We start from the raw sequence: 12,001 nt of genomic DNA on the forward strand, positions 1-12,001 counted from the left end.
TGGTAATTCGACTCCGATGCCACTCCGATAGGGCCAGCCCTTCCCTGCCCCGCATCACGTGGTCAATCCCAATCCGGCAGGTAAGGTACGTAGGTCATAATGTAGTAGATGGACGGCATTCGCTTTTGCCTGTCCAATTTCATTCTACAAAGTCATGTCTATTTATGACGCCAGCCAGTCAGCCTGAGCATTGCTGTAGTTCCCACTCCGGCCGCCGTCTATTTGCCGAGCTTCACCATCACATATGGAACCTCGACATCCTCCTCGGCCGTGTCCTCGGCCGTGATTTCAAAAATGACGTTCTTCTGGTGGTCGGGAATCTTCTTCTTGGAGATGGTCTCGACAAGTTCGCTGAGCCTGTTTGAAAACGTTAGCCAGCCTTCAAAGTGAACGCCACGTTTGATACGTACTTGAGCGGCAACCGATCCTTCAGCTTGTTCGGGGGGTAGAAGCTTGCGTACAGCAAGCTGACTCCCGAGCTGATCATCATAATGCTGAGACCCTTCCTTTCAAAGTCATCCAAGAACTCCTGCAGGGTGGTGTTTTCGACCTCGAAGCGATCCCAGAGCTTGTCAACAACGACTTCGCCGTTGGTTCCCTGGTACTTGCCCTTGGGGCTTGCAATTGGCTCACTGAAGCCGAAGAATGGCAGAGCCAGGTTGACAAAGCCATTCTTGTACTGCTCAATGTCGGTCTTGCCGTCCAACACCTTGTACAACTCAAGATTGACGAGACCAGTAACGAGCGCCGTCGTCGTGGCAATGGCAGGAATGATCTTGCCAGCAATGAACTTGGTCTTGTGGCGGTCGGCCTGTTGGATTTTGTAGTTCTCTGCACGGAGATTGCTAGCCGCAGTGATGAAGTCGATGTGGTAGTTGGTGTCATCGTCCTTCTCGAATTCGACCGGCTCGAGCTTGAAACCGGCCAAGGACTTGGGCGGCGGAAGAGCATCGACCATCTTCTGAAGGTCGCTTTCGTCGTCCCTTGCTTGCTGTGCGTTCGGGTCCGGATCATTGTCACTAGCCTGGATCCTGACACCGGGGTCCGGCTTGAAGTCTGGGATGATCATATTGTCCATCACCTTGAGGTACTGTTCCCTAGAGACACCCTTGCGACTGATGTTGTAGTTGAACGCGTGCAGGTTTGCTGCCGCCTCGACGAACTTGAAGTGCGTAGGGTTGTTGGGGTCAAACTTCAGTGCATCAGGGGCGCGCTTGGGGCCCGACCAGAAAGGCTGACCACTCGAGGTAGTCGAGTCCTTGGGAAAGTTGAACAGCAACTGCTGGATGTTGTTGTTGTACTGCTTCTCAAATTGCTGCCTGGCCCAGATGATGCAGTCATCGAAAGTCAAGGGCTTCTCCTTGACAAGATAGTCGCGTAGCGTTTCGAGAGTCTGCTTCTCATTGCCCGACTGCTTCAATGCACTTCCGAGGTAGTTGGGTTGCGTGAGGTACATGTTGACAACCTCTGCAGGCTGCGCAAAGTAGCTGTGGAAGAGATCCTTTGCCCAGGCAATCGTGTGCTCGATCCTGTTGGGGAAACTCCTGAGAGTACACATCGGGAAAGACTGCTCGGGGGGATCCTGGGAGCTAGAGTACGACTCGGTGATGTTGGGCAAAACGACCTGGGTGTTGCCCTTGGTGCCAAGAGTACCGCTGTCGAGTAGAGGCTTGCGGAAGAAGACGCAACGACGGTCGACGTAGGTACGAGCCTCGACGTTGTCAAGAGCGTTGGTGACACCATCAAGGTTATTCCAGAAATCCTCGTTGAAAATATGCTCGGTATCGGCGCCCACCCGTTCCCTAAGAGTAACAATGTGACCCTTCAAGTCAGGGTTCATGGCCTGCACCGCCTCCGCAGCGCAGTCGCTCTTCAACTTGCCTACATCCTTGGGCCTGAACAAGAATTGGCGGTTGAGGTTGCTCTTCTCGATCTGATCCATGTCCGTCACCCAGATCTTGCCCTCCGGTCCAGCACCAACGCCCATCATCGCCCAGTTCTTCAGCATCTCGCAGCCAATGGCACCGGCGCCGACCAGGAACTCCTTGACGTTGGCGAGCTTGTCCTGGTATTCCTTGCCAAAGACTGCGATCTGGCCGTCGTAGCGGGTTCCGAGTGGCTTGCACGAGTCCTCAGAGCGAGTGGTCGAGGAAGGCAGGGACTCCAAAGAGTCAAAGTAGAGCCATTGCAAGATGGGGTGGAACTTTCCGGACACAGACTTGAGGACTTCTTGTGCGACCAGGCCACCAAAGAAGGCCGCGATTGGGCTCAGGTCACCCTGGGCTTGGAAGCTCAGCTCTTTGATGATCTTCTCATCCAGCTCCACCTTGTCCTCACCCTCGCCGGCGAGGCTTTGGGCAATCTTGAAAACTTCGGCCGCATCTGCTTGGTGGTGTGGTCTCGGGAACACTCCGTTGTGTTGCTCAGCAAAGGCATGGAGCGCCTGAACACCAACGTGCAGTTGCGGGGGTCGGTCGAACTTGGCAAAGTCTGATTCCAAGATTTTGGGCTTCTTGAGCTGTTCGCTGAGAGGCTCAAAGTCCATGATCTTTGGCATCTTGACCTGGTGGAACAAGCCACCGCGCTTGTACTGGCCCAATCCAGAGACATCGCCAATGTTGAAGGTGTATGGGCCCTTGACGGTAACCTTTCGAGGAGCGGATTCGTTGAGGCCTTCCATACCCTCCAGTTCAGAGAAAGTAACGTAGTCGCCATCCTCGAGACCGTGCCTCGTCTCGTCCAGCGCTGAAACCGTGCCATCTTCGTCGATTGCCGCAACAATCCCGCTAGTCGGGTTCTCTCCAGTTGGGTCGCCGCAGGTAAAGTTCTTGCCGAAATCCGTGAAGACGTGACCGAAGAGACCGAAGGTGTCCGAAATGACGACGTAGATGCCGTTTTGGTGGCAGAAGTCTGCAATCAGCAGCTGGTCGCGGAGCGTCGTGTCGGTAAGAACAACGCATTGGTACTGCTTGAGCAGACTCAAGTCGGAGGTCAGGTCTTTCGCGGCGTGTTCGCGAATGGGTACGTAGGGATTAAGCTCCGAGACTCGAGGGATGGTCACAGAGGCGCGCGGCTTGCCAACATCTTCGGGGTGGAGGAAGAACTGGGAGGAGAGGTCCTGAATAGTGGCAGGCTTGGGGTCGAAGAGCGTTAGAGACTTTACGCCTGCAAGCGCAATGTTCTTCGCAATCTCGACACCCAGACCTCTCAAACCAACGACGAGGATGTTGGAAGATCCCATGCGCTTCATAGCCTCGTGTCCCAGGACGTACAGCTGTCTGCTGTAAAGTGACTCGTCAATCTCACCAGGTCCATCCTTGAGCTGCTCGGCCGCAGCTTGCGGGTTGTCGATCTGCATTTTGTCCTGAGAGAGCTCATAAGTATGTCGACTTTTGACAGCGCGGCGCAGTTTGAGGCCCAAGGTGGGCTGAGCCAGCACAGAGGGCAGAAGCTCCAGACTTACCGTCATGATTTTTTTGTGCGGACTGCTAAGGTCCCCGTTGGACGTCTTCCTTTTCCCCAGCTTGCCTGAACCGTTCCGGTTGTCTTGCGGCGCTGAGTTGGGCGATGCGGTTGATGACGTTGTCGGGTCGTGGGGCGGAATCGTGAAAGCGAGGAGGGGAGGGCTGTGGGAGGCGGAGGATGAGATGCTGTAGAGATTGAGATAGACCTGCACGTAAAGAGGCGGCGAAGGGTCAAAGAGCGGTGCGGTGGTGCAGAGGGGTTGTGTTGGTGGAGCAGCAGGAGGCGGGCGGCACGTTGGAAGGCGGCGGGCGATGACGAGAATGAAGCAATGACCGTTTCGCCAAGAAGAGCTGCCCCACCATGAGACCCACGTCGGCCCTTTCCATCACCAACACCAGCTGCTCCAACTCCAACATCCACTGGTACCTACTTTATCCGACCAGCTCCTCGTTTCCCACTCGCAGGGGCTATCGCGAGGAGTCTACATGGACGAGTCCGACGCCTCAGCAGTCTTTCCTGGAACGTTCTTCAGACCTCAAGAAAATCTTGGGAAGAAATGGACTGTCCACCGAATCGAATCGCCAACACACATTCGATGACAGATGACGACTTGGCCTATGAGGAGCACCGGTTGCTCTCAGCCAACCGAATCCTTCTCGCTCGCTATTGTATGCTTCGACGGCGTAGCAATCCGTCCTGGCGCTCCAATTTCCGCATCGCACAGTGAATGCCACATTACAAATTCCGTCCTTACTGGTAGAGTCATGGTAGCCGTCAACTTTTCGAACTCTCTCCCGATGATTAGAAATGCTACATGTTTGATGCCGCAAGCTCGATTTGTCATCTATGCCGCAAGCACGCTGCTGGATCCCCTCTCTTCTAGGCTACTATTCGGGCAATACATTCTTGATTTGACACAACTGCTGGTGTCAATTGTATAGACACTTCGGCAACTTCCAGAGGCTTTCCTGACATACGCCGAGCAACGTGGGGTCAAACAGGGTTGAGGGCAAACCTTTTCACAGGCTGTTCAAGGGTAACAAATTTGCTCCGCTGCTGACGGGCGCGAAAGGCCTCGCGAACTGTGACGATCTACAATCAATGTCTTCGACCAACAAACTCTACTATGCAGGTGAAGTTGAGATGACGGCTGGGTGCGGCATTGGGTCATTGTTGTGTGATGCCCGTTGGACCAAGGCTCCAAGCGCCTGGGCTAAACTCAATCTGGAATAAAGTGGCTCAACCGTCGTCGGTTGATGTGTACTCTCCCGGATCCACCTTTCGCTGACGCTTTCTGATCCTCTCCAACGTTACACATCTTCTTCGGGCGACCTTCTTTGCCGATCAAGTATTCGACGGCATTTCAGTCAGCAATGCGTTACGGCAATGACTGAACTATTGGACTTGTCTCACGAAATTCTCCACTTAATCTTCTCTTACACCGAAGCGGACGACCTCGCCCATCTTTCCGAGACCTGTCGTTCCCTCCATCAGTTCATCACTGGCGATGACATACTATGGAAGGAGGTGCATCTCGGAGTATTTGCAAGTCTCATAACCATGTATCTGCCTGACTCTTTTGCTTATTGCTCCACAGGATGATCCAAAGGAGCAATCCGTGACCGTATCGTCATGGCAGGACGAACTCTCACGGATGTGGAAGCTCCACAAAATCTTGTCGTCGCGAGATGCACAAGTCAAGGTTGGTCAGTCACCAGCAATGTATATCTAGGCTAATCACAGTCAGGCGCGGGACTTGGAGTTTATGGCAACTGCCATCATCCAGCTTCTGGAAACGTCCAGCCCAGAGCCTGAGTCGAAAACCCGTAGCTGGCTGCGCCATCATTTTGAGAATGGCCTCAACTATCACTCTCTGCTGTGTGAATCCGCGCTCTTTCGCGATAGCGATTTCTTCAGAGATATGCCCACGAGGAGCTTGTCGGCGAGGGCGAAATTTGACCAACTCAGTGCCAAACTGCTTGTGTTGCACGGCGTTTACTGTGAATGTAAGGAACACGGGTATTGCGAAACCGCTGGCTTTCCACATTTGGATGCCTATGCTCGGTCTCGCGTCTATGATTTACGCCAATGGCATGAAGGCAATTCGTGGGGCCCTTTCATGGACGACTCTTCCAAACGAGTCGATTGGGTCAAGATGAGCTGCATCATGATGGTCCTCTTGAGCCAGCAACGACGATACTGCAAATCTCTCGGCTCATCGCATCTTCCAATTTGGCATCTTCCCTTCGCGGGTGCTGTTCCAAATACCTACGTTGATCTGGATGGTGGAATTGCGCCAGCCCAAATCCTACCGGAGCCCAAGTCTTCACATCCGGCCGCACGAATGCTGAAGGAGCCTGAATTGTCCCTCGACGAGCTGGATCCGTATGGTATCACTGGTACCTGGTTCAGGATCGTAAACTTCTTAGACTACAGCGACCTCTACCAATTCAACCTCATCTCGCGCAACAGACCCAACTCGGAATCGTTACCGCCTCTCGCAAAAACGGACGCAACACGATTCCTCGTCGTCCGACTTCACGTAACGAAGATTGAACCCGTGACTCGCGACGGGAAGAAGCAGCTCCCGGTGGTGTACTTTGAAGGCGATTCACGCATCCACGAAGATTTCGACGCTATACCGGGCTTTTACTCGACAACCAGAGGTATGTTTGCGGCCTCGATGCGCAGGTGGCTCAGATGCTCACACTTCCACAGGCCACGTAAGAGAGAATCCAGAGGGCGAGATTTGGTGGTCACTCCTGTCAGTTTTCAACGGAGAGGAGCGCTGGAAGACCGAATGCATTCAAGTCGGCGGCGTGCGCTCTGAACGCGGCGTCCTGGGTACATGGTTTGACAAGTGAGTCTCCCTCCTTTTTGCAGCCTCATCCCTGACTTGAGTCCTTTTTGATGAGACCCTCTAGGGATCAAGCCGACGATGGACCCATCGGTCCCACGTGCTTTTGGAAGGTGTCGGACAAGCAGCTTGAGGGGGATATGCCGAGCGTCATGCGACGTGCGAAACCTGGGCAGCGTGGTTGGAGACGGTATGGTTGAGAAATTTCCCGTGGTACAATGGGGGTTGGCGTAATATACAGTCTGATTTGGTTCATTGGCTATAGAATTCGGCCACAGAATGTAGATGAACAAGTCTGATATGGCGGCCACTAGAAATCAACATTGCCTTGCCACCGTGATGACCATCACCAACTCATCATGGTAAATCTCATCTGATCTAAATGAGCAAAGCGCCAAACAACCAGGCCAGAAGCCAAGAACGAGTACGAATCATGAATATGGACAAGACCAGAAACAGTCTGTTCGCTGAACCTGTACCTTTCCACCCTAGAGGCGGCGGTCATCGCTGGTGGTGAAGGAGGATGAGAAGTGGGAAGGAAGGCGGCACTTTATACTTACTCTCATGCGCAAGCACCACGGCGATATCGGTGTGGTCAGGGGTTCCAGGGTGCACGCGACCAGGGGGCATTTGTGAACGGCTGCACACGTGGACTGTGGACTGTGGACTGTGGACTGTGGACTGTGGACTGTGGACTGTGGACTGTGGACTGCGGACTGCGGACTGTGGACTGAGAAGCATGTGCCTCCCTCTTCACAGGCCTCAGGTTCTCCCTTCACGGGCCTTGAATGCTTCCCGCCACGAGCCTCGAATGCTTCCTTTACGGGCCCTGAATGCTCCCTTCACGAGCCTTGAATGCTCCCTTCGCGCGCTCGAATGGTCCCTTAATAGTCATCAAGTGCTCCCTTCACGGTCCTCGAATGCTCCGGCCTCGAATGCTCCCTGCCCGTGACATTGCTCAGTACACAATGAACTCATGATCTGCGAACGCGCTCAATTTGGAGAGGAATGATGTATTTACGTGAGCTATACCAATCATTACAACCACGATGGCAGAGGTACGAAACCAAAGGTAAACCAAAGCTATGCGTGCCAAAACGACGTAATCAACGAGGGTATCTCGCAACCAGTTAGCCGGCCGTATGCAACACAAATCAAGCCTTGAGGGCATCCGACACTTTTTCAGCCATGGCTAAGACTTTTTCCTCTTCCAGTCTGCGTGCCACGAGCTGCAGGTTGATGGGCTGGCCATCGATTGCCTCCACGTTGTCTGCACCCGCACCGTTAGTTCAGTCGTTTAGAACCAGGGAGAAGAGAGGTAGACTTACACTCGTCCTTGGTCTTCTGGTCAAACTCGTTGCGTGTCTCGCGTGTTTGGTCCTCTGCACTGAACCCGTCCACCTGCTTGTCGACCCTAAGCCCTGTCGGGAAACTGACGGCCGAGTAGTCCAGGCAGTTGTACACACACGTGTACCCCACGTATCTAAACTTGTCATGTTCGACGGCCGCGTAGGGAGCAGTAGGACAGAGGATGGCATCGAGCCCCGCCGCGTTCCAGCGGTCGAGGTACTTGGATTGCAGGTCGTTTCGCTCGAGGTGGATCTGCCACATGTTGTAGACGCCCAGCTCCGCGGCATCTTCATACGAGCGCATCTCGGGGCGGAAGGGCTCGCGCGTGGGAGCGAGGAGTGCGCGGACGGACTTGCCGCCGTCGGAGACGAACATGCGAGCCTGTTGAACAACAAAGTCAGAAAGCTGGGGTTGTGTCAGAGGATTCTGGAACTTACGATAAGTCTTGCAGCTCTTTCATGCATTCCTTCGCTTTTCCACTCGACAATATCGTGCCCTGCCCTTCTCAGCTTGTCCACTGCAAGCTGCAAGGCCCTCCGTATCGGCGGTGTCGGCAACACGACATCGTCATCCCACAATACGCCAATCTTCAACTTCTTGGAGACATCAACCTTCCTCCATGGAATCGGAAGGCATTTCGGGTCATCCAGCCACGGCGAAAGCTCCACCACCTTTTGCGAATACGTGGCAATGGTGGCCAAGTCCGGCGCCAGCGGTCCATTCACCGACATGACAGCTTCCTGCCCCGCCAGTCCGGATCTTGTCTTGGCCGTCGGGAAACGACCAGCGCTGGGGCGTAGAGTCCAGAGACCAGTGCAAGCAGCTGGAATGCGCAGCGATCCACCAATATCACTGCCCACGCCCAGACAGCTGCCACCGAATGCAATCAGCGCGCTTTCTCCGCCAGAGCTTCCACCCGATGTCAATTTCCGATTGCGCGGGTTTAGCGTACGGCCGAAGACGTTGTTGACAGTCTCGGCAATCATCATCGCAGTGGGGACGTTGGTCTTGACATAGACGATTGCGCCGGCGGCGAGTAGCAAGTCGACGAGGGTGCTGTTGAAGGGCGAGGGCTTGCCCACCAGCGACGAAAACCCGAGTGTCGCATCGGTGCCACGGACTTGAAAATTGTCCTTGATAGAGATGGGAAGACCGTGTAGCGGGCCAATTGGCTGGCCGGTGGTTGCCAGATGCTCGTCGAGAGTTCGCGCGGTGCGCAGGGCCAGGTCGAAGAGGGTCTCGGAGAGACAGTTCGTCTAGATTCTGCGTCAGGTCCTGGACAGCAAAGGAAAGATATCAAAAGTCGCACCAACTGATGGGCAGCGCTCGCCCTTTTACAAAATGCCTTGGTCACTTGCTCGGAGCTGTACTTGCCACTCCTCAGTCTCTTCAAGAGGACCGTCGCCGACGAATTGGTAATCTCCAGCTCCTCAGCGGTGAACCACCCCGACTTCTGGGGGAATGCGGTCACGTCGAGCTGGGATTCGGGCGGCAGGATGTTTGCGGGGATGCGCCACTCTTCGGGGATGGAGTCGAGCAGCGCAGCGCGCTTTTTGGCGGCAATTTCTTTCCACGATCCTGGCATGACTATGAGCGCGATGGAAAGGCGACGCGGACGAGAGGAGGTCGGGACGTACCATTTCAATATTGTGGAGTGGTGGTGGTCGGCGTGTAATAGCTAGACAGCCGCCCACTTTTGGCGCATCGGCTCGGCATGTCGGGATGCTGTGGTTGGGTGTTAATCGCGGCGTCATCAGGCAATATCCCACCATGGGTCCCGGGTGAGCACTTGGGAGGCCGGCAACCCGTGGCGCCTGTTTACGTTCCTGCGCGCGGTCCGGGAAGGGTCTGGTCCTTTGCCGGGCATGATGCGGCTTGGAGATTGAGGCGCTCTTCCAACAGACTCGGGCATGACAGTCTCTGGATTTCCTTTCCAAACAAGTTCAGATAGCAGAGGGGTCCGGCTATCAGGGCGAGATGGAAGAGGAGGTGGATCAGCCGAGATGGAGGCGTGGAGAGGGCCCAAGGTGGACGCGCCGATCCCCGCTAATCCAACGCTTGCACATTGTGGAGAGGCGACGATCCTTGACAGAGAGGAAGAATGCCATGGACGTCATCTGAGCATTGAAGCCATGACAGGGCAGAAGCGCAACTTTCTTTGCTCGTTTGCACAAAGACAAAGGTTGAGACCATCTTCGCGCGACGTTGAAGTAGAATTGTGGGTCTCTGACTCGCGCCCTTATCCTGCCCGTCGACCACAACCCCGGGAAACCACTTATCAACCTATCGCATTGATGCGGCTCAGCACCATACGCGCTCGTCTATCCCGCGACTGCTCTCAATTAATTAGCTGGATACTTTCCATTACCTACCATCAAAGCCAAACCTTTAAGCATCAAGCGGAGAGAATGGCACAGGACCTGTGAAGAGAGGGAAATGTAGGGCACTATGCACGCAACAAAGTGAATGAGAATCAGAAATGCATGAAATCTACATAACCTCAACGATTGACCTGTCTACCACTCACAATCTTCATTTCCTGGTTATGGCTCTTGGAAGCCCGAGTCATAGCGTCCCTTCGGTCTACCCTTGCCTTGGCCTTGCTGGATGGACAAACTGCGCATGCGACCAACGGTACCTTGATCAGCCTCCCCCTCACCTGCCTCATCTTCACAGCCCTCATGGTCTTCTTCAACGGGGACCTTCAGGGCCTCGGCAATCTTCGCATCCTATAGAAAATGAACTTCTGAATGGGGCAAAAGAATCAACGTTGCTTACCACAATTTCCTCATCTGTCATGCCGGCCCAACGCTCTTTCTCTGTGGCTTCGCGCTCCTGTGCCTCCTCCAACCACTCCTGCGCCTGATTGAGCTTCTTCGATAGATAGGTGATCAGGTGATCCACGGATGTGTCGTTGATGAGACGGGTGTAAAGCCGGATGGCCTCACGACCGTGGGCACTAAAGTAGGACGCAAATTAGCTCTTTTCCTGTGTCTTACACTCGGCATTCTTACACAGGGCCATGGTCTGACTTGGTCAACAGTAGATGCATGTTGGCGGCGTGGTAGTCACCAAGTCGTGGCTCAAGAAGAAGCTCATTGGCGAGGCGGAAACCTTCTTCTTTGTCGCCGGCACGGGCGCGTTCCCACGCGTTGTCGTCACGCCATTTGAACATGAGACTCAAGTTGGAGGCGCGTTTGGGTGACATTTTGGTGAAGAAGATGATAAGAGAGGTGGGAGGTCGAACTGAGGAGGTTGCAGCTTGAAGTATTGTTGAAGAAGGACCGGGCGAAAAATCATGCTTGGTGTTTGGCTCGCCTGCCTAGAGCCCCAGGGCGCATACATTTCAGGTCTAGCGTACTGTAGTCATTTGTCGAGCTACATGGCAGCGGAGGCTTGCATGAGGAAACGACACTTGGTTGGCAGCAAAAGTCGTGGCACACACAATCCGAAAGCTCTGCAAACGACCTTACCAGGATTTGGCTTGAATGCTCCCTGACGGCCTCCCGACAGTGTTGCATGTGGCCCGACTTTCATGACCAAGCCTCGAAATTGCCCTAGGACTCCGCTCACCATCCGTTTTCGATCATAATCATAGTTCTTGTATGGTATATCGGCTGGTCTCTTGTCAAGCTAAGGGAATGCATGTTGTCGCCCGGATGTGAGAGGGACTGCACGACAGCGAGAAGCCGTAGGATTGCTTGCGAAAACAAGACATAAGAATGCTGCGTGTCATAGACAATCAGTGCGTGCTTGTCCTGGCGTTGGCACACTGTTGATTGCAAAATAGGATTGCTTCATGATCGCAATGTGAGGTGAGGCAGATGAGAGACCAGTGTCTTCCTGAAATGACCTCAAAATTTGAGAAAGACAAACATAAAGGGTGCATGAAGAAAACAATTTTCCAATGAGCAATCGATTAAATGGAATACCGTATCAAGTTCCGCAATTCCCCACTCACTTGAGGCTCGTTTGATCAGTCATACGTCCACAACTCATTGGCAAAAGCTTGCATCAATTGCTGCCAGAGGGAAACCGGGAATCTATGCACTTATCTTGACTAGCAACAATCAGCTTCAAAGTACATATTGAGCAGGGCAGGCTTGTGCGCCGCGGCCGCAAGTAACGTCAGAGGAGAATACAGTCCCATCGCTAGGTCGACTCTTCTCTATTGGTCGTTGAATTCTGAAAGTTCCGCCATACTCCCCTCGACTTCCACTCTTCAACTTCCGCTCGCACACTGTCCCGCGACTCCACAACGGCCGAGGTTCTTTCTGTGTGTTGAAGGATCTGGAAGGACTTTGAGGCGGTAAGTACCAAAACTCTGAT

The 12,001-nt window shown here is 53.9% G+C and overlaps 5 protein-coding genes across 5 annotated transcripts; 2 read left to right on the plus strand and 3 right to left on the minus strand.

Annotated features, from left to right (window-relative positions):
• Positions 1-60: 60 nt before the first annotated feature.
• J3D65DRAFT_622116 (ubiquitin-activating enzyme E1) lies at positions 61-3,798 on the minus strand. Its single transcript, XM_066800039.1, has 3 exons — positions 3,464-3,798; positions 411-3,364; positions 61-357 (listed from the first exon to the last, which is right to left on the minus strand). Exons 1-3 carry the CDS (start codon positions 3,467-3,469, stop codon positions 219-221), a joined length of 3,099 nt encoding a protein of 1,032 aa, XP_066656166.1. The 5' UTR covers positions 3,470-3,798; the 3' UTR covers positions 61-218.
• Positions 3,799-4,629: 831 nt separating this feature from the next.
• On the plus strand, positions 4,630-6,587 carry J3D65DRAFT_329553 (uncharacterized protein). Its single transcript, XM_066795410.1, has 4 exons — positions 4,630-5,010; positions 5,063-5,167; positions 5,213-6,131; positions 6,184-6,587. Exons 1-4 carry the CDS (start codon positions 4,852-4,854, stop codon positions 6,327-6,329), a joined length of 1,329 nt encoding a protein of 442 aa, XP_066656167.1. The 5' UTR covers positions 4,630-4,851; the 3' UTR covers positions 6,330-6,587.
• Positions 6,588-7,392, plus strand: J3D65DRAFT_329554 (uncharacterized protein). The gene has a single exon (XM_066795411.1). The coding sequence runs from the start codon at positions 6,846-6,848 to the stop codon at positions 7,272-7,274; it is 429 nt and encodes a 142-aa protein (XP_066656168.1). The 5' UTR covers positions 6,588-6,845; the 3' UTR covers positions 7,275-7,392.
• An 84-nt stretch (positions 7,393-7,476) lies between these two features.
• Positions 7,477-9,257, minus strand: J3D65DRAFT_551531 (fatty-acid amide hydrolase; the record flags this gene model as incomplete). The annotated part of the gene is made up of 4 exons (XM_066797043.1): positions 7,477-7,592; positions 7,651-8,053; positions 8,110-8,928; positions 8,982-9,257. The coding sequence occupies 4 exons, from the start codon at positions 9,255-9,257 to the stop codon at positions 7,477-7,479; spliced, it is 1,614 nt and encodes a 537-aa protein (XP_066656169.1).
• Positions 9,258-10,139: 882 nt separating this feature from the next.
• Positions 10,140-10,969, minus strand: J3D65DRAFT_622131 (uncharacterized protein). The gene is made up of 3 exons (XM_066800040.1): positions 10,687-10,969; positions 10,451-10,631; positions 10,140-10,401 (listed from the first exon to the last, which is right to left on the minus strand). The coding sequence occupies exons 1-3, from the start codon at positions 10,878-10,880 to the stop codon at positions 10,216-10,218; spliced, it is 561 nt and encodes a 186-aa protein (XP_066656170.1). The 5' UTR covers positions 10,881-10,969; the 3' UTR covers positions 10,140-10,215.
• Between the last annotated feature and the right edge of the window lie 1,032 nt (positions 10,970-12,001).

Source organism: Phyllosticta citribraziliensis (genome assembly GCF_038025025.1).
Source record: "Phyllosticta citribraziliensis strain CPC 17464 chromosome Unknown J3D65scaffold_5, whole genome shotgun sequence".
NCBI lineage: Eukaryota > Fungi > Ascomycota > Dothideomycetes > Botryosphaeriales > Phyllostictaceae > Phyllosticta > Phyllosticta citribraziliensis.